The following is a 20,153-nucleotide window of genomic DNA, read 5'->3' on the forward strand; positions in this document are numbered from 1 at the left end:
GAAACGTCGAGGCCTTACCTACTTACTGCAGGAGCGATGACGACGATTTTGCTTGTGCAATTAAAATAAAGACACTTTCAGGAAAAAGAAATAATTGTGTCCCCTTTAAACAAAGAAAACAAATTTGTGCAGTTACTCGGGATTGAAGAAAAATACTGTCTCTTATTAAACCATTTTGTTTTCCACTGGGTTTAAGCCTTTTTCCCCTCAGTCCCTCCGTCCTCCTCTGGTCTAATACAGTCAGTCACCTTGTATGAATGTTAATTATAGTTTTTTTTTTTTTCCACAAAAGAAAAACACATAATCCAAGCAGATTCTTGTATAATTTATATTGAAAACATGTTAAAAACATTAGTTTCCCTTTATAAAACCAAAACAGTTACCTGTGATCATAATTACAACAGTGTCCTTGTAATCCAAGTCCCCCGGTCAGAATCACATGTAACTGGAGCGACGCGTCTTAATACCAAGTGCACAAGGTTTTTTTTTTCTTCTTTTTTTCTGTTTTTTTTTCTTAAATGATGCTGAATATCAAACAGCGAGTAAATCAGCCGCTCTGAGCTCAGTTCGGCTGGTTGTCCATCTGTGAGCCGGACTGGTAAGACTGGATGTCCTCTCCAATGAACTCTGACACTGTGGACGGACAAAGAGACAAAGTCACACAGTCCTGTTAATAAAAATAAAGCTTAAGCTCATGCATCGTTACAATAAAAGCAAATCAACCTGGGTGTGTTAACGCTGTACTTTTACACTTAAGAAAGCAGCAGGAATTGCAGGATCTGAACAAAGTGTCTCCCTTTACAGAGGTCTTACTGTGTCCCAATGCAAATAAAAGAAAACCAATCATAGCCTAGTTAGTGCAGCGTTTAAAATAACAAAGAAAAAAAGGTTGTTATTGTGCTATTTAAAAAGCGCCTCAAAACCCACCTGTTCTCCATAGCCTTTGAGCCCGTTTCAAATTGATGTCTTTTAATCTGCTGTTAGTTATTTATTGTTTGACTAATTCACCTATGCGCTATGTTTTAATTGTTTTATTGGTTTTATATAGTGTTATTTTAAATGCACTTTATTTTATTCTTTATTATTTTCTGTTATGTTTTATGTACATTTTGTGTCTTATACCAATTGTATATTTTATGTGTGATTTTGTACAGCACTTTGGTCCACTGGGTTTTTAAAGTGCTTTATAAATAAAGTTGGTATGGTATGGTACGGTATTTGGGCCTGAAAACACACTTTTTGAAAGTGCCTGTAAAATCCATGGTGGTATCAGCTGATAAATTGGCTGATATTAGTTTATCTACACATTTCTGCATCACTATAAATGTCAGCCATTGAGAAATAAGAAACTACTGTACGTCTGAGGTGAGGTAGCTTCAAAAATATTTGTTCATGTTAAGATTTTACGTAAAAAATCTAAACAAACTTACACTGACAGACTCTTTCTGAACACCCAACTATTAATATTGGTATTAGTAGAATCGTCAATACCCAATCCCTTTCAGTCAGATGTACGATATTCTAATGGCCATTTTGCACTTTAAAAATAATCAAAATGAAAGTAAAAACTGCTGCATGTCTTTGTTTGGACATCTCTGTTGAGTTTGTTTCAGGACATATTTGATTGACACTTCATCGCATCAACGACGCTTCACATCAGCTCCACTCAGGCTTCACAACGTGTCCTAATGTGTATTTTCTAACTCCTGTACCTGTGTGTGACATAAGTTTTATTTTAATTTTAATGATTTTGATGATATGAATAAATTGTGTGTCATTTTAGCTGGTAAACATTGTATTAATGAATGTGCCAAAGCCTGCCACCTCATCCTCAATAGAAGACTGTCTCTTATGAGTTCCAGTTCATAAAATAATTGTTTTGCTTTGTTTTGTTTTGTTTTTTTTTTTGTTTGTTTTGTTTGTATGGTACCATAATGTGCGTTTCTATTCATGTTTTTAGTAGTTGGTGTCTCACAACTCTCTTTTTGAGTGGTCCCCAACACTTTTAATTTTGTCAAGGGGGAACAGGTCATTTTGTAATCAATACTGTATTTTTATATTGTCTCTGGATTTTTATTGTGTGTTGTGGAGTGACACCGAAATAAAGCTTATCTATCTATCTATCTTTGTTTGCTCAAACTTAAACTCCACTGACGGAGCAGGACCTTGTTTTTTTAAACTGTGCAGTCAAACTGTGACTGACAGAACAGGTAATAAAGTTTGATGATATTGTTATTGGCCACAGAGACAAGTACAACCTGGACTAACATCTCTCCACACACAGAGTGGAAAACTAATAGTAATTTAATATCACAGAAAACTGAATGATATATTCTCTTTTTTTTTTTAAAGTGCCTTCACAAATCTGCAGACGCTGCAACATCCCAGGTTTGATTCCCAGCCCTGTCACGGCTGTTTTCCATCCATTAATATTTAAACACATCTCATTCATGCAGAGCAGCCTCCTCATTCAACAACCCAACATACAGTATTCACACTAGGGATGTCACGATAATAGATTTTCTTGGTACGATGATTGTCAGAGAAATAATCACGGTATTATGGTTATCACAATTATTATTCAGTAATCAATTTATTTTAAACACTATGAATGTGTAATCTATTATCTATTAATATAGGACCAATTATTAATCCCCATTGGGAAATGTTTCAAATCTATGCCAAATGTTTAAGTTTATTTTAATCTTCTTTTTTTTTAAATTACAAATTACACATTAACATTTAAATTCCTATCAATCCAGTGTTACGTTTAAATTTACCAGTATCTGTGCATTTACCTTTACTTTGCCGACATGGTTCTGACATATTATCTTTCTTGGAAAGTGACGGTATTTAGGAATCTTTACGATTAATTAATTGTGGCGTTTAATACCGCAATTAAAGCAGAAGTAAGCAGAATGTTTGTGTTAATATAAGTCTTAAATAGTTCTATCTTCCGACAGCAATCACTTCTATAGAGTGTTTGGTCTGAAACACGGGTCTGTCAGTCACTCTGCTCTGCTCTGAGCCGAGGAGAAAACTTTTATCGTATCCTACAATTTTTATCCAATGAGGAGAGAGAACGGCATAAAGGGGCAGTCCTCTCTGTGTGTGCAGCCAAGGGATGCGCGTGAATGTGGTGACGTAGGGACGAGGACCAATAGATCCATGACGAGGGCGGGGGGCTGCTAACTCCATCGGCTGACAAGAAGTTAGACAAAACCACCGGATCGCTTACTTCTGCTTTAAGTTCCTACCAATCCAGTGTTACGTTAGGTACGTACATTCAAATTTACCAGTATCTGTGCATTTGCCTTTACTTTGCCGACATGGTTGTGACATATTATCTTTCTTGGAAAGTGACGGTATTTAGGAATCTTTACGATTACATTAATTGTGGCGTTTAATTGTGAAAACAAGTAATCGTGACATCCCTAATGGGGCATTTCCACTAGCACGGCTCGGCTCGATACGGCTCGGCTCGGTTGTGTTTCCATTACAACTGAGCATCACTAGTGCCTCCTCGACGTGGGCGGGGTCGTCATAACACGGCGCCGAGCAACGCTCTAAACAACTTTAGCAACATTTGAAACATTTTCAGGCGAGAAAGTACTCGTTTAGATCCCCAACGTGTTGAAAATCTGACAAAATACCAGCTGTTTACAATTTTGTTTCAACGAAGTCGGCATCACTAAAGCTAACCGTAGTGAGCAACGCACTTCCGGTTATTTTCACAAAATAAAATACCTGTTGCCTTTTATCATAAGGAAAGCCATTACGATAGAATTGGTGCTTTTACTTTGTAAACAGGAAGTGAACCTACCCTCGCTGTAGCTAGCTTTAAACCGCCGTTTTGACTGCTCTCGTCCCCTTAACGGCATTTAACCGTTCAATATGCCTTACCGGAGAGTCTACCAGCTCTGAGATCGGCCTGGTTCATTGTAAAACATTTATTTATTGATGTAAATGTGGTGTTTTCTGTGCGTAAAGACCCCAAGGCAGTGCTGCTCTTATGTTCCACCGGGGCGAGGCTCGTAGGCTGGCCGGCGGAGCACGTCAGGAGCCGGGCTGCTGCCTCTATGATGTCGCGGTCGCTGCTCGGACCTGGAGCTTCACTTCTCCGAAAAACATCGGGGCAAACTTCTAAACAGCCGTCGTTTGGATAAACTAACCGCACATTGGGGATCTAAACAGTTACTTTCTCGCATGAAAAAATATTAAAACTTAATAAAGTCACGTAATAACAGAGCCAGTCCCAATATTAGAAATTCTCTGGTAATAACAGGCTTCAGCAGGAACATTTCTGTTGTCGGTCGTCGCTTCCAGTGACGACACTCATCGGCCAATCAGTGGAAGGCAGTCGGCTGACGTCACGTTTTAGTAACGCTTCGGCTCGCTTGGAACCAGGGCTGAGGTGATACCAAAAGTACCTGGTTGCAGGTACTGCGTGCTAGTGGAAACACGCAAATAGCGCCGAGCCGAGCCGAGCCGAGCCGAGCCGTGCTGAGCCGAGCCGAGCCGTACCGAGCCGTACCGAGCCGAGCCGTGCTAGTGGAAACGCGCCATAATTCCCACTCCTCAACGTGAGACTCAGGCGGTGAACTCACCTTCCTCAAACGTGATGTGGTGCATCGCCACCGAGCTGCTGAACTCCAGAGGACACTCCTGCATCTTGGCGTCCCGCTCCCCTCCTCCCCCTCCGTGCCCCCCCCCCCAGCAGCGCCCGGCCCTGGGGGTCCCAGCCCTCGTAGTGGTGGGCGTACGGCGCGGGGCAGATGTCCTGGTAGTGGCTGCTGGAGGTGTTGGAGGGGGGGGAGGGGTAGGCGGAGTACTGGGGGTAGGGGGAGGTGGGGATGGGGGGCAGCGGGGAGGTGGAGATGGGGCTGCCGGCGGGGAACGGGCTGAGGGAGGAGGAGTGGGAGGGGGAGGGGGAGGAGGACAGGTAGGGCGAGTCCAGCCAGGGGGAGGGGGAGGGGGAGGGGGGCTGGGGGCCGCCGCGGGGGTAGAGGGGGGGCAGCAGCTCCGTGAAGCCCAGCTCCAGGCTCTCGAAGCTGGGGTGGCGCTCCGACAGGGCCCCCGCCGCCGCCCGCGAGCCGCCGCCGCCGGGGTCGTCCACGGCAACGGCAACGGCGGCGTCGGGCTTGGAGCAGTACTCGTCGTGGTAGCTCATGGCGACGGGGCAGGAGGGGGGCGAGTAGGTGGACGGGTAGGGGGGCAGCTGGAAGCCCAGACCCCGGTCGTCGGCTTGGAAACCCCTCGGTTGCCCCCCGACGGGACAAACGGGCCCCCGGTCCAGAGGCAGCACAGACGGCCGGGACAGCAGAGGGTCTTCTTCTTTAAACATGACTACAGAGAGAAACAACGAACATGCATCAAAACAACCATTAATATTAATATTAATATTAATACACCTATTGATATTAAAGGGATAGTAGCATTTTTTTTAAAGTGGGGTTGTATGATCTACAAATAGCCCTTAAGTACTTTAATTGCAGTAGAAGACTCTCTGCACTCCTCCCGTTAGCAACGCCAGCCCATAATAGCCCTGCCCAGAGATTTACAACATACATTGTTGTGAATGGACCCAAAGAAACGGCCTATTTTCACGGCCTAAAACAGGTTTTACCTGAAAAAAAATACACAGTTCCATTGTTCGCTATAATATAATTTTTTCCAGCCCTTCAAAGTGCAGGAAAAACACAGTTTTTATTTGGACCTAACCAACTCACGTATCCCTCCGCCCAGGGTTAGCGCCCGCCGATCAGCAGTTGGTTAGGTCCAAATAAAAACTGTGTTTTTCCTGCACTTTGAGGGGCTGGAAAAAATTATATTATAGCGAACAATGGAACTGTGTATTTTTTTCAGGTAAAACCTCTTTTAGGCCGTGAAAATAGGCCGTTTCTTTGGGTCCATTCACAACAATGTATGTTGTAAATCTCTGGGCAGGGCTATTATGGGCTGGCGTTGCTAACAGGAGGAGTGCAGAGAGTCTTCTACTGCAATTAAAGTATTTAGGGGCTATTTGTAGATCATACAACCCCACTTTTAAAAAAATGCTACTATCTCTTTAATGTCCAACTAATCAGATAGACTTGAATATTGTTTGTGGCTCACGAAACGTAACACCACATGATTATGATATTTCAAATGCTCAAAAGTGAAAAACAAGTTAATTTAATGAAAATGTGAAATACAGGTGAGTTAGAGTATCATGGAAAAGTCCATTAGCTACAGTACAAGTAGTTCAAGTCAAAAAGGTGCATAGATAGACTGTATAGATGGACATAGTTTTTAGAAAGCCAACATTTCCATATTAAAAATGTTTTTATTTCAAACTGGTCCTTTTGTAATACCCTTTTTTTTAGATACTGAATTTTAGGTCTTCATTCAATGTTAGCCACAATCATTACAATTAAAAGTAAAATAAATAAATAAAGACATGAAATGTTTCATTCTGTCTGTAATGGATTATAATGTATTAGTTTCACTTTTTTGAATTGAATTACTGACATGAATAAACTTTTCCATGATAATCTAATTTACTGAGATGCACCTGTATATCAGATCACAGATGTAATCAATATACATTTTTGTATATAACTGTCAATGCAATTCATTTTTGATAATTATATTAAAACTGTTCTACTGTTTTGTCATTATAAATGTATCTTTGTTTTCAGTTTAACAAAAAAAAGATGCCAGATGAGGAAATATCTGATCAATGAAATATAAAAAATCACAAAACAGCTCAGAACAGAAGTCCAATGATTAGAAATGACCTGTGAACAATGTCTGTGTCTATGTATGATACTGTATGTATTGTATAATTATCTTCTGTACTGCAGCGACTCATACAGAAAATGTTTTGTACTTGATACTCTGCATGTAAATCTAAATATATATACAGTATATATAAACACTCACTGGGCAGGTACTTGAAGCAGTGAGTGCTACTTCGTTTCCTCTTCCCGTTGGACACGTAGAGACTGACGGACACGGGCCGACTGACGGACAGGTCGCTGTAGGCGGGAACTCGCACGCACATCAGACACTGGGCAGGAAACAGAGGTGTGAACGTTACGTTACGTCAACGCAGGGCCGTTGTATAAAGGAGAAAGGTGATGATAACTCTAGGGGCCCAGCGCCCAGTGGGGCCCATAAAAAACCCCAGTAGTCTAATCTTTGTACGACTGATTTATTCTGCGTAAGACCCTGACTAATACTCATAGTACACTGTAAAAACTCAACATCTTTCCAAGAATATTTGTCTTATTTCTTGTCCAAATGTCTCATTTATTTATTTATTCAGGAAAGCTTTCTGCTAAATTTTAGTACACTCATTGTTTTTTCTTAACTTTTCTTAACTTGTGTCCCTTTTTAAATTAAGCTTGTACTGTAGCACTTTGAGATTGCTTAAAGGGATAGCTCAACATTTTGGCAAATTGGCTCATTGCCATAATTGCTATAGTCATAGCAGTAGGTTTGTTACCTTTAATTGTAGGTGTAAGCTATTTTCAGTACGGCGGAGCGCAGCAGCTGGCTGCTCAGAGCTACGCTATGGAGGCTAAGGGAATTTCTTGGTTTCCCTCATTAAACTCATCAAATACAAAATCCCAAAACTCCACAGCGCTTTTGTAGACAAGTTGTGACCTGCACAACCACCACGCTATGAGATAATGACGGAACAATACGAAACGGAGCTGTTTTCGAGGTAAATTCATACAAAACCGCTGATGCGCGTTGCGTTCAGGGACAGTTTTTCAGCAAGCAATCTCCGTATTTACCCTGTATTTACCTCGAAAACGGCTCCGTTTCGTATCGTTCCGTCATTATCTCATAGCGTGGTGGTTGTGCAGGTCACAACTTGTCTACAAAAGCGCTGTGGAGTTTTGGGATGTTGAATTTGATGAGTTTAATGAGGGAAACCAAGAATTCCCTTAGCCTCCGTAGCGTAGCTCTGAGCAGCCAGCTGCTGCGCTCCGCCGTACTGAAAATAGCTTACACCTACAATTAAAGGTAATGAACCTACTGCTATGACTATAGCGATTATGGCAATGGGCCAATTTGCCAAAATGTTGAACTATCCCTTTAAATGTAAAGTGCATTATAGATAAAATTTATTATTATTATTATTCATTTCTAGTCAAAACTAATCTCTTTCCACTTAAAATAAGACTCATAACCTAAAAATTAACTTGTTTTTAGATCATTTTCCCTTGTTTCACTTGAAATAAATAGAAAAATCTGCCAGTGAAAGTAAGTTTTTTGTGCTTGTAATAAGGAAGAAAAACTTGCTCCACTATCAGATTTTTTCTACTTATTCCAAGTGAAAATCTGCTTGAAAGAAGTAAAAAGTGTCTAAAAACAAGCTACTTTTAATATGATGAGTCTTATTTAAAGTATAATGAGATTTGTTTTGACTAGAAATGACATTTTGACTAGAAATAAGACAAATATTCTTGGTAAGATTCTTGAGTTTTTGCAGTGTAATGCTGCATTAGCATCAAAACAAAGTAGGCTAAATAAAAAACGATAATACATACGTAGTCTAAGAAAAAAAAACTGGGAAAGTTAGGGGGAGGGGCCCACTTTAGTATTCTTTAAGGGGGCCCAGAATTCCTAGCAACGGCCCTGCGTCAACGTGTCAGAGAGACGATTCCTCAGACGATTCATTCATTCATCATCAGCGTCTGTTTACGTCAATTACAGCTGAGTCAGCGATGAAGGACTCGTGTTCAATTACCTCGCTGCTGCTGTCACGGTCGACATGAGCCTCCTCCTCCCACTGCAGTTTACCATCTGAGAGATAAGAACAGAGTTAAAGTGTAACCTACACACACACACACACACACACACACACACACACACACACACACACACACACCGAAACCACAAAGCAAAACAACAAGCTGCTGATTTATTTGACAGCAAAGACATGAATGAGCTCATTTCTTCCTCTGCTCTTCACCAGAAATCACTGCTCTTGATTATTTCAATGTTTTTTTTTTTTTTGTGAACAACTTTTTTATTGCTTTTCGAGGAAAACAAGTACAAGTAAAAGGTACATTGCAATCTAATAGAAATTAAGATAAGGAAAATAATGGATAAAAAATAAAATAAAAATAAAAAAGGACCAGGCGACGACCCCCCACCCCCCCAAATTTGGATCTATATAAAACTCTTACAGGATAAGACAGACCATGTTTTATTATTTCAATGTTTTTAACCGTTTCATGTCCTAAAAATCTGCAGATATTTACACATATATAATTAACACATTTACATAACATCAAACTGCTGTGGGTTCAGCACAAGGTTATTATAGTTTTTAAATTTTCATTAGTTTTTGTTCATATTTAGTGATTTTAGAGCGATTTTCTTTTTAAATTTCAGTTTAGTTTAACAAGTGATGAAGCAGTTTTAGTTTAGTTTTTATTTTTGAGGAATTGACTAGTTTTTATTTAGCCTTAGTTTTAGTTTTTCAGGTTTTAGGAGAAAGCCTCTATGAGACGTGTGGGATTTTCCCTTTTAGTTGCATCCCATAAATGTTCCCATCAGTCCTCATCAGGTTACATTTACTCTTATATTCACTCTTATCTTGAAGTCGTCCCATATTGAGCTGTGGCATTTTCTTCCTGCAACTTTAGCCATCTCTAAGAAAACTAAAAGAACTTTAAACTTTATCTATTTTCTTTTCTCTCTCTACTTTTTCATTCTTCTTTGCTCTTGCTTTTAACTTTTTTAAACCATTTAAAAAAAAATTGTTTGTTTTTATTCTGTTCTTCCCCTTTAAAATTAAAGTTGCTTTGGTATGAAATGTGCTATATAAATAAAGATGCCTTAATGCCTAAAACTAAGCTAGTGTTATCTACATTTCAGTTTAGTTTTAGTTAGTTTTGCATTGTTCATTGTAGTTTTTGGGCAAGCATTATTTTTTATTTCAGTTTACTAAATAATTTTTTCACTCCTAGTTTTAGTCTTAGTTGTAGTTAACTATGATAACCCTGGTTCAGCATCCTGAAACGCCCCCTTAATCCTCCTGAGGCGCATTAATCCTGTTTCAAAACACAAAGTTTAAACATGTTCCCCGCTTCGTGATGTACTTTTGTAGGAATCTGGCAACAACACTGTTGACCCTAACCTACATTTCTTGCTTTATTTATAAAAAACTCAGTCAAGTACAGACAGAACATCTGTCATCCATCCTGTTATACGCTCCCTGATTCACTTCACGTGCAGCGTGATTTCCATCTGTGCAACATCTGAGTGACTGACGGTTGTTAAACAGGCTTTGTGGAAAGATCAAAACCAGCACACACACACACACACACACACACACACACTACACACTGCACTGAGTTGATTGAATTGAATTTGTGGAGCTCAGTTTGAAATCTGAGGGATTATTTCTACTTTAACCCTCTATGGTACCATGTTGCCCTCAGGCATCATACCACTTTTTGGCCTGTCACATCTCCACAATTCATCCCATTTAATGCTGTAATACTTTAAAAAAGAGAGGAGACCTTAGAGAACCACTAACAATGCTTTAATTTATCACATGACTTTCAAGAAGCCACTGAAACCCTTTTTTGCAGACTTTTTCAAAGGAAACAGGTTTGCCATTTTGTTCCACTAAAACGGTCTGAAAACATACAGTAACTTCCTGGCCCTTTTTCATCTGGAAAAAAATATATTTACACTAATAGATTAGTAAAGTTTAATTTTTAATAGTTCCATGCAATTTATTTACTTATTAAATAATGGAAACTTGTTAAAATGCACCTGTTGCCCAAAAGCAACAACGTACCATTATAGAAAATTGCAATGTTGCCTTGAGGCGACAGTGGACCATTATGGAATCAATATTGCATTGTGAGACTATGGTAGTGTGTGTTTAGGTGTAAATATAATGTTCAAAAACATATAATTCATCATAATTTTGTTTTTTATCCTTAATAAATTTGATTTTGGATGCAGTAAAGTAAACATCAGGCTATTATGATGATGATGAGGAAGATGAGAATGAGAATTGGGATGAAGATGAGGCCAGTGAAGGTGAAAGTCTACAGAGACTGGTGTTTCTAATACAGTAGATGATGAACCGTAATAGTACAATGTTGCCTACAGTCAACAAATCCCAAAAACTTCCAAAAATAAATAATTTTTAAAAATTTCTTTAGATTATATTTATTTACTCTATTTTGAGACATAAAAACACTCCAAACATTTTTTCCCCCACTGGCATCATAATGCAGCGTACCATAGAGGGTTAACTATTGATCGAATTAATTTAAATGTCAAGACTCTGTGGTCATATTTTAATTTCTCTCTCAGATTGTAAAGTTGTTTTCTCTAACTAGCTCACATTTCCAACTCAGAGATCACATTGTAAGTAGTAGTTGTGAGTATTTTGCCTCCTACCTGTCCCTCTCTCCATGAAAACCACTCTGGAGATGGGCAGGAAGTTGCTGCCGCTCAGCAGGAGTTCCTCTCCGCCCTCCACAGAACAAGAAGTGAGACTGACGGACTCGATGACAGGCAGCTCCTGGGCCGAACGCTGGGCTGAGGCAAGGAGGGAAAGAGTCAGGCAGAATTAAACAAGCCCTTAACTAGAGCGCTGCAGTGAATATGCTTCTTATTTAAAGCCACTGTAGAAACTGATTTTAAAAGACAAAGATAATTGATCATCAGTTAACCAATGACAAGACACCCCCATTTCTGTGAACAAACCCGATAACAATGTACTGAAAATAAAAGTTTATAGCCATAACCCTGATCTAATTTGATGAAAGGTGCTTGTTTAAAGAAGAACTATGCAAGTCCGGTCGCTTTTCCTCTGTGTTGCTAACCCTCCTCCCGGCCATGTGCAATTGTTTTTAAAGAAGCCTTCGAGAAGGCAATCAATAAAGCGGTGGATAATGTTATTTATCATATATATGCATTACAACGTGTATATTTATGTAGTTTTATCTGTCATAAACAATAGATTACGGGTTACGGGGCGTGTTTGTGTGGTGGTGCCGCAGAGACGAGAGCTGGGACACCGGGTCGGAGGCTCTGATCTTACAAGGTTGGTTTTCAGTCGAGAGACGCTCCATTCTCCCTGGAATGACTGGACACGTCATTTATTTAACCATCACAGTTACTCTGAAGCTGTTTAATTACAGTAAGGTACAAATAAAAATCCTGTATAGTTCTTCTTTAAATTTTACATCCAAAAAGACAGAAGTATCTTAATCTTTTTTATCTTTTATCTTATCTTTTCAGTGGAAAGCACTAATAAGGACCCAAAGCCACAGCTGTTTCAGCGATGCACCGGTGCATCTCCACCGATATCCACTGCAGTGTCATTGTCATTGGTTTATTTATGAACACGAAGTTCGTGAAACATGCTCTAGTCTCTGGCTGGCTGGATTTCCCATTCGGGCTGCCATACAAACGTGGCAGCGCAAGGTGGCAACACTCTCTAAAGCAAGACCCTTACTAGATGTACAGTATATATAAAAGAAGAACTGGTAACCCTTTAATTTAAAGGCCGCTGATTATGTGATAATATCAAGAAATAGCCAAGAAATAACAATTAATGAGTAGTGATGTCAAGAAATAGCCTAGCAATAATGGTCAATTTCATAGTAATGTCATGTTTTTCTTAAAGGCAAAAGATTACACATGCTTTTCTCGCTTTTTGAATTTCTTCTCCACCAAGTCCTGGCAATTGACCGTTATTTCTGGGGTATTTCTACAGTATGCAATCAATCGTTAATCATCTTACCTATATTTCTTTGACATTACCGCTATTTCTAGACATTATGACACAATTAACTGTAATTTCTTGGCTATTTCTTGACATTATCACGTAATTAGCGGCCTGTAATACCCCTTTCCCACTGGTCAATCTCAAACCGATATCCGCTGCAGTTTCCCACTAAAACCACCCGCGTGTGCAACTCACAGCATTCGATGGGCATGGAGGCGACCTGCAGGGCCAGGACGCGGCCCGGCGGGGCAACAGGGGGCGCTAGAGGGAGGTGGGTCCGAAACACCAAGCGAACGCGCGTGTTCTTCCTGCCGACGTCCGTCTCTCCTTTCCTCAGCTCGATGTCGGAGTTCCTCAGCTTCAGGATCCCGGCGCAGTCGATGCTGCGGCGGCACAAAAGAAAACCGTAAATTCGAGTGTCGGCGAGTGAAAAGGCTCAACTGGTTGTTAAGGGCTCAGAGAGTTTCCCTGTGATAGATAGGAAATAGAGTCTGAGCAGCGTTTTACTGCTGTTGCTGCTTGAGGTTGAACAAATTTAACTATTTCATGTTGTTTAGTTTAATGAAACTCAGAGATCACAAGGTAAATCTGAGGGATTTTGAGATGATTAAAGGACTAGTTCACCAAAAAATGAAATTCAGTCATTATTGACTCACCCTCATGCTGATGAATACTCCAGAGTAGTTTTTTATTCCTCAAAGTGCATCTGGAGACCTGGGAGGCCGGTTCGTAGTCCAACGAAAACTTTATATGTATATAATCCATAAAACTACACAAAAACCTTGTAATATTCCTCCTTACTGCTCGTCCGCTGCAATCCAAGTGTCGTGAAGGGATATAGTCCAGAATTTACTCGAAATTACATCATTTAGGACATTTTTACAGCCTAAACAGTCCTGTATTGATTATTGATTATTAATACAGGACTGTTTAGGCTGTAAAAATGTCCTAAATGACGTTGTTTCGAGTAAACTCTGGACTATATCCCTTCAGGACACTTGGATTGCAGTGCAAGAGAAGTGTGGAGGAATATTATAAGGTTTTTGTGTAGTTTTATGGACCTTTTTGTATCGGGTGCTATTGACTCTCATGTAAGGGTTTCGTTGGACTACGAACCGGCCTCCCAGGTTTCCAGATGCACTTTGAGGAATAAAAAACTACTCCGGAGTATTCATCAGCATGAGCGGGAGTCAATAATGACTGATATGAATTTCATTTTTTGGTGAACGATTCCTTTAAAGGGAGGAAAGAAGAAAAAACAAAGTTCTGCTCCACAAATCTTTACTGACATTATGGGTTTTCTTTCTATTATCTTTGACTTTGTTGTGAAATTGAGAAGTACTATGTTGTTGTAGAGGAGTAAAGCAGCAAAGGAGGGAGAGACTCTGTTACCTTGAACTTTCATTTAAGTGCAGTTGTTGCTGAGTCACTTTGTTCCACGCTGCTCTGGTTAAAGGAATCTAAACAATCCTCCACCTCCTTCAGTTTTTATACTGTTGATTTGACTAAACGGCCTTGAAAGAGAGAACGGTTTGTTCTGTGGGAGCGTCACTCTCTCCTCTACTCACAGGGCGGTCATGTTGTTCTCGGGGTTGAGGGGGATGTCCAGCAGTTTGGTCCCGGCCTGGACGCTCTCGTGACTGGCGGTGCCGACCATCTTCCCAGTCACCCTGAAGAGGCAGAAACAGGTTTGTGTAACGGTCCTGAACTGGATCGGTGATCTGTCGAACCCTGTGCACTAGGGATGTCACGATTACAGAATTTCTAGGTACGATTATTGTCAGAGAAATAATCACGGTATTACGATTATCACGATTATTATACATCAATAAATGTCAAAACACTATGAATGTGTAAAATCAAATATAGTCAAAATATAATTACATCTAATCTCTTAAGATAGGACCAGTTATTAATCCTCCAGGGGAAGTGTTTGAAATATTTAAGTCATTAATTGTCACCTATACCAAATGTTTAAGTTTATTTTAATCATTTTTTTACAATACAAATGACATGCAAACATTTAAATTCCTATCAATTCAGCGTTACTTTAGACAAATGAACCAGTATCAGTATCTGTGCATTTACCCTTTACTTTGGTGCACATCTGCCGACACGGTTTCGATACATAATCTTTTTCAGAAAGTGACGGTATTTAGGGATCTTTACGATTAATTAATTGTGGCGTTTAATACCGCGATTAATTGTGAAAACAAGTAATTGTGACATCCCTACTGTGCACCCATCTCATCCTTTTTTCTGAAAGAACTTTATTAATTTGAAAATAATGGGAATGGCTCGTGGCTGCGTCATCACATTCTAAAACATCACTTCCGTGTCCAATCGCAGGATATTCAGTATAGAAACAAGAGGCAACAACACCGCGGGAGCTTTCATTTATGAATAAATAAACATATATATGAATTTAATGCACAATATAGCATATATATATATACAGTACAGGCCAAAAGTTTGGACACACCTTCTCATTCAATGTGTTTCCTTTATTCTCACTGAAGGCACCAAAACTATGAATGAACACATGTGGAATTAACAAAAAAGTGTGAAATAGCCTAACTGAAAACACGTCTTTTCTTCTTTGTCTTCTCTTTCTTCTTTTCTTCTTCCTCTTCTTCCTCCTCCTCCTCCTCTATCTCTGCCCCCACCAGTTCTAGTTTCTTCAAAGTAGCCCCCCTTTGCTCTGATTACTGCTTTGCACACTCTTGGCTTCTCTTGATGAGCTTCAAGAGGTGAACCTGACCTGAAAATGGTTTTCACTTCACAGGTGTCAGTGTGCCTTGTCAGGGTTCATTAGTGGAATTTCAGTGAGAATCTACAATGTAAATAGTCATGAAAATAAAGGAAATGCATTGAGTGTGTCCAAACTTTTGGCCTGTACTGTATATATATATAAATATATACATTTTTTTAACTGTAAAAAAAAAAGAAAAAAAAGAGAGAGAGAGACAGAAGATGAACGTAACGTGGGACGAAAGTAACAAAGCGATTTTCTCCGAGCACATACAAGTCTGATGTCTAACTGTGTCAGCATGTAGGCTACATCTTGTATGACCTACAGTAACAGAACTGCAAAAAATCTTGAGGTTATGTCTGACTTTGACCGAGTTACATTCAAGAACCAGCTGTTTTCAATGACTGAAAGTGAATTCACTCGGTGATTTATTTCCATCGATCAGCTGTGTTTACTGTTTCAGGTGTCATAGATGGTTAGACAGATTAATTAGTCCTCTAACACAGTGGATCCCAACCTTTTTCCCGATGTAAAAAAAAATAATAATAAGGAACATCATAACTTCTTTTACATGAAATACTTTATTATATTTCAGTAATTTAATAACAGCATGTAACAAACAATCAGGAGAACCTGTGTATGATTACAACATATTTCTTCAGAACTTGTACTTTTAAAAACATAATTGTGTTTTTAAAAGTACAAGTTCTGAAGAATATGTTGTAATTTTACACAGGTTTTTTCTCATTGTTCCATGCTGCAAATTCATTGTGACTGATATTGCCCTGCTGTATATTATGTATTTAATGTTTTAAAACTGCGGCGAGTATTTAGTCATCTATTGATATAGGCCTATAATTTATTTGTTTATCTATTTAAATACACAAATAAATGTTTAATGTGGCCCTTGAATTTAGTTGATTTTGTCACATATATGAATTAAATACTTAGCCTACTCATTTATTTAACATTTTAATTACATTAAAGGCAAAAGATTACACATGCTTTTCTCGCTTTTTGAATTTTTTCTCCACCAAGTCCTGGCAATTGACCGTTATTTCTGGGGTATTTCTACAGTATGCAATCAATCGTTAATCATCTTGCCTATATTTCTCGACATTACTATGAAATTGACCGCTATTTCTAGACATTATGACACAATTAACTGTAATTTCTTGGCTATTTCTTGACATTATCACGTAATTAGCGGCCTGTAAGTTAAAGGGGTTACCGAAGAATTATAAGGCTACAAAAACCACAAAACGTATTTTATTTTATAGCGATACACTATATATCCATGGTGTATTCAGATTTTACCTTGCCAAATATTACACACTGGACCTTTAAAGCATCAAGAACTAACTAACTACACTGACAATGACCAGTGCAAAATATCTCCTAGACCAGTGGTTCCCAACCTGGGGGGCGCCAAAGATCCATGGGGGGTTGCGAAGCCTTCTTGATTTTAAGGGGTTTAATAATTTTAATGTAATTTAAATGTTGTGACAAAATCAACTAAATTCAAGGGCCACATTAAACATTTATTCATGTATTTAAATAGATAAACAAATAAATTATAGGCCAATATCAATAGATGATTGAATATCAACAGTTTTAAAACATTAAATACATAATATACAGCAGGGCAATATCAGTCACAACAAATACTACTGATAATAGTATTTTTGGTTACAGAAGTTAATACATTTATAATTTATCAAAAAGCTAAGCTAGCAGCAAAAATAAAAGAATAAAACTGCTGATCATCCTATAAAGTTATGCAGGGAATGTCATCATCTGTAGCGAGTCACACAATATTTCAGTTTAGCATTGGCTGATACATCAACTTGTTTAATCAAATAGGCCTACTGGCTAGCATGCTACATTATGTTCAGCATGCTTCTTTACAAGTTACTCATATAACCGTCATCTATGTCACCCCAAACATGAATATAACCCCAGATCTGACTTCACTGTGAGGTCAAAGTGAAGAATGTCCTGAAAGCTCATCAACTCCGATAGGCCTATATCAATCGATGATTGAATATCAACAGGTTATCCTGATTGTTTGTTCCATGCTGTTATTAAATTACTGAAATATAATAAAGTATTTCATGTAAAAGAAGTTATGATGTTCCTTATTTTATTTTATTTTACACCGGGGTGGGGGAGGGGGGGGGTTCACCAAAGTTTTCAATGGTAAAAATATGGGTCCCTTAAGAAAAAGGTTGGGAACCACTGCCCTAGACCAACACGACAAGCAGCTGGTGGTAGATTATGCAACGGTTAGAGCCACAGCGATCACACGATGAGCTCTGTGGATATACAGGCCGCCAGCTCCCTTGAATATTCAACAGGCTTGGTTATTAAAGTTTTGGTTTTAAATGTAAAGTGCAGTGCAGTTCAGTTCAGTACCTGTGTATCTGATAGAAAGGATGCGGCCGGATGGATCTGTCGTCAGCCGTTCCCACGAACACCTGGAGCGAGAGCGGTTTCCTCTCCGCGTACCCACACAGCTGTAGAGAGACACTCAGTGTGAGGGACGACATCAAACTGTGATGAGGCCACAGGCAGCGAGCCACGACAAGAAGCCACACATTTTTGTTCCACTATTACACACAACAACAACTTTTGCACACATTTTCTACCTTAAAGGGATAGTTCAACATTTTGGCAAATTGGCCCATTGCCCATAATCCCTATAGTCATAGCAGTAGGTTCGTTACCTTTAATTGTCGGTGCAAGCTGTTTTTAGAACAGCAGAGCAGAGTCGCAAGCTGCTCAGAGCTACGCTACGGAGGCTCATTATGGGATTTCTTGGTTTCCCTCATCAAACTCATCAAATACACAATCCAACAACTCCACAACGCTCTGGTGGACAAGTTGTGAGCTGCACATTCACCACGCTATGAGATAATAACACAACGTTACCACACAGAGTTGTTTTAGAGGGAAATTCATGCAAAACCACTGATGCGCGTTCCCGTCAGGGGCAGTTTTTCATCAAGCAGACTCTGCATTTCCCTCTAAAACAACTCTGTCTGGTAACGTTGTGTTATTATCTCATAGCGTGGTGAATGTGCAGGTCACAACTTGTCCACCAGAGCGTTGTGGAGTTGTTGGATTGTGTATTTGATGAGTTTGATGAGGGAAACCAAGAAATCCCATAATGAGCCTCCGTAGCGTAGCTCTGAGCAGCTCACGGCTCTGCTCCGCCGTTCTAAAAATAGCTTGCACCGACAATTAAAGGTAACGAACCTACTGCTATGACTATAGGGATTATGGCAATGGGCCAATTTGCCATAATGTTGAACTATCCCTTTAAACTACATTTAAATGCAACATTACAACAGTCAGAGATTGGCTGTGTGTAAACCTGCTGGTCTGTACTTCACCTTGACAACGGGATGTCCGGTCGGCGTGGCCTTGACCGCTCCCCTGCTGCCCTCTGTCTCGTAGTGCGCTCTGTGGTGCGGCCGCGGCTGCACCTCGATACGCAGCTCGTACTGGTCGAACTGGGACGGCAGGGGCCAGTCGAGTGGCGGCAGAGCGTTAGACCTGCAGAGGATCAGGAAATGTATTTATTATTTAAAAATGTATATAGTTTTTTACTGTTGAACACAGTCGAGGCGGATATGCACGACAGATGTGGGTGAATAACTACTTAGTTGACCGGCTGATGAGACTTACAGTACATTTAATTTACACATGCAAACATGACAGGAGCAAAATAGGCAATACAGAACACAGTAAGTGATTATTAACACTTATTTGAGTAAATGAATTTAAGTTTTGTTCAAATTGCGGATCAGATTAGATTAGATAGAACTTTATTCATCCTGAAGGAAAGTCTTATGCCAGGTTGCTCCAAAAGGAAATGTGCAAAGGAAATAAAATAAAATACAAAGAAGAAATATATAGTATATATACTATATATATCCTACAATGCCTAAAACAATAAAAAAAATATATATACAAAACTAGTGCAAAAAGGAACAACCTTACATAATTTAAATACAGTACTACATAATTTATAATCACGTCACAATAAAAACTTAGCTAACTTCATTAGTAACTAGGGATGTCACAATGACTTGTTTTCACAATTAATCGCGGTATTAAAACGCCACAATTAATTGATCGTAAAGATCCCTAAATACCGTCACTTTCTGAAAAAGATTATGTATCGAAACCGTATCGGCAGATGTGCACCAAAGTAAAGGTAAATGCACAGATACTGGTTCATTTGTCTAAAGTAACGCTGAATTGGTAGGAATTTAAATGTTTGCATGTTATTTGTATTGTAAAAAAATGATTAAAATAAACTTAAACATTTGGTATAGGTGACAATTAATGACTTAAATATTTCAAACACTTCCCCTGGAGGATTAATAACTGGTCCTATCTTAAGAGATTAGATGTAATTATATTTTGACTATATTTGATTTTACACATTCATAGTGTTTTGACATTTATTGATGTATAATAATCGTGATAATCGTAATACCGTGATTATTTCTCTGACAATAATCGTACCTAGAAATTCTGTAATTGTGACATCCCTATTAGTAACTGATGATTGTCCTGACTCCTGATGAGAGGATATGGTATTGTGTGTTAGTGTGTGTGGGTGTGTTGGTG

General features: G+C 39.2%; 1 protein-coding gene across 1 annotated transcript in view; it reads right to left on the reverse strand.

Moving 5' to 3' along the window:
- Positions 1-362: 362 nt before the first annotated feature.
- Positions 363-20,153, reverse strand: part of nfatc4 (nuclear factor of activated T cells 4) — a 32,334-nt gene continuing 12,543 nt past the window's right edge. Inside the window, 10 exon segments of the mRNA XM_085804261.1 lie at positions 363-633; positions 4,608-4,713; positions 4,715-5,346; positions 6,925-7,051; positions 8,744-8,799; positions 11,425-11,565; positions 12,956-13,143; positions 14,329-14,430; positions 17,928-18,028; positions 18,908-19,070. Of these exon segments, the coding sequence (XP_085660387.1) occupies positions 563-633; positions 4,608-4,713; positions 4,715-5,346; positions 6,925-7,051; positions 8,744-8,799; positions 11,425-11,565; positions 12,956-13,143; positions 14,329-14,430; positions 17,928-18,028; positions 18,908-19,070 (1,687 nt within the window). The 3' untranslated portion in view covers positions 363-562.

The sequence above is a fragment of the Trachurus japonicus genome, chromosome 17, assembly GCF_045865225.1.
Source record: "Trachurus japonicus isolate A0001 chromosome 17, Traja_1.0".
In the NCBI taxonomy this organism is placed as follows: domain Eukaryota; kingdom Metazoa; phylum Chordata; class Actinopteri; order Carangiformes; family Carangidae; genus Trachurus; species Trachurus japonicus.